The sequence below is a fragment of the Trachemys scripta genome, chromosome 1, assembly GCF_013100865.1.
Source record: "Trachemys scripta elegans isolate TJP31775 chromosome 1, CAS_Tse_1.0, whole genome shotgun sequence".
Taxonomy (NCBI): domain Eukaryota; kingdom Metazoa; phylum Chordata; order Testudines; family Emydidae; genus Trachemys; species Trachemys scripta.
The window spans coordinates 183,734,994-183,736,459 of NC_048298.1; the positions used below are offsets into that span (position 1 = coordinate 183,734,994).

General features: G+C 44.7%; 1 protein-coding gene across 1 annotated transcript; it reads right to left on the reverse strand.

The window, feature by feature from the left end:
* Window positions 1-403: 403 nt before the first annotated feature.
* Window positions 404-1,072, reverse strand: LOC117871131 (claudin-8-like). Its single transcript, XM_034758801.1, has one exon. The coding sequence runs from the start codon at window positions 1,070-1,072 to the stop codon at window positions 404-406; it is 669 nt and encodes a 222-aa protein (XP_034614692.1).
* Between the last annotated feature and the right edge of the window lie 394 nt (window positions 1,073-1,466).

Below are 1,466 nucleotides of genomic sequence, written 5' to 3' on the forward strand. Positions count from 1 at the left end.
GAGGAGGCCAGGGGGAAGTAGCCCAGGGAGTTGTAGCTGTCATGCAGCTGTTACAGGAGACACTATAGACCGCTGCAGTCCACAGGGCCCTGGGCTGGAACCCGGAGTAGAGGGCGGGCCCAAGTTTCCCCCCAGACCTCCCAATTGACCTGGACTGTGGGTTCTTCCAGAGGGGAAGGTCTCTGGGCTGTTCCCCAACCCACATGGTGAATCTCTGAGGCAAGAAAATCCATCAATAAGCGCACGACCCACCAAGATAGAGGAGGAACTTTGTCACAATAGATAGATAATAGTGAATTACAAATGAACCAAACAGTTCCTACTTTAGCCACTTACAATTCAAAGTGGGTATTAATGTCTATCAGTACAAATCAAAATGCTAAACAGAAAGATCACAAAACAGCTAGACATAAGCGTGCTTGGTTGTGGATTTCATTTCCACATGCTCAAATTTGTGTGGTCTATGGCAGGAATGTGATGAATGCCTCCATGTTCTGGGTTTATCAGCACAGCTATAAAAGCTACAAAATATTGCTCCTCCAATCATGAGAAATGCTGAGCTCACCCAGCCTAAGTAGAGGGCAGCTCCCAGGTCTCGTTTCAATCCTGCGTGAACTGATGGATTATAAAAGTCTCCAATGATGTTGCTTGCAGTCCAAGACACAGGTATCAAAATTAGAATCCCAGTTAGGATAAAAATGATCCCAGCTACCAGAAAAATGTTACTCCTGACTTGCTTGTTCTCCCCAACACACACAGTGCACTTCATGCCAGTAATGGCTGTCAGAAAGGCAATAACGGACAGCATCACAGCAAAACACATCAGTCCTCTGGATACTTCTAAAATAGGTGGGAGTGCTAGTACGGTGTCATAGAATTTACACTGCATCTTGATGTTGACTTGGTAGACACAATTCATCCATAGTCCTTCCCAGATGTTCTCAAACACCACAATGTTACCTTCAATGAAAGCAGACACTCTCCACTGAGGCATGGCAGTGATTGCAAAAGTCCCAATCATGCCGATGCCTCCAAGTATTAGGCCTGTGATTTGCAGTGCCCAACAAGCCATATTTCTTCTGAGACAGGTGCACAAAAAGATAGTCCACAGGAGCGTGTTTCCAAAGCAGGGTTTCTGGGAGATAAAATCGAGAGCAAGAGCTTGTGTGCCAAAGTGACTTTGAAGCAGTTTCAATTTGTATTTCTGAAGTTCAATAGGCAGCAGTCCATTGCTGACTGAGTAGAAGGACCTGCTATTTATCTGCTTTGATATTTGAAAGACCTCTGACTAGAGCACTTCACAGTCAGGTCCAACAGCTTTCCAGCCAATGAGAGGCTAGATAGGGTGTATCTAGGAATATCCTACTTGACTTCATTGCTCCTTAGTGATGCTATAATTAAGTGTGTGTCAGGGTCTCCATTATAGAAAGCTAATTACAAGGTTAATTATTCCACAGCAAAACTGC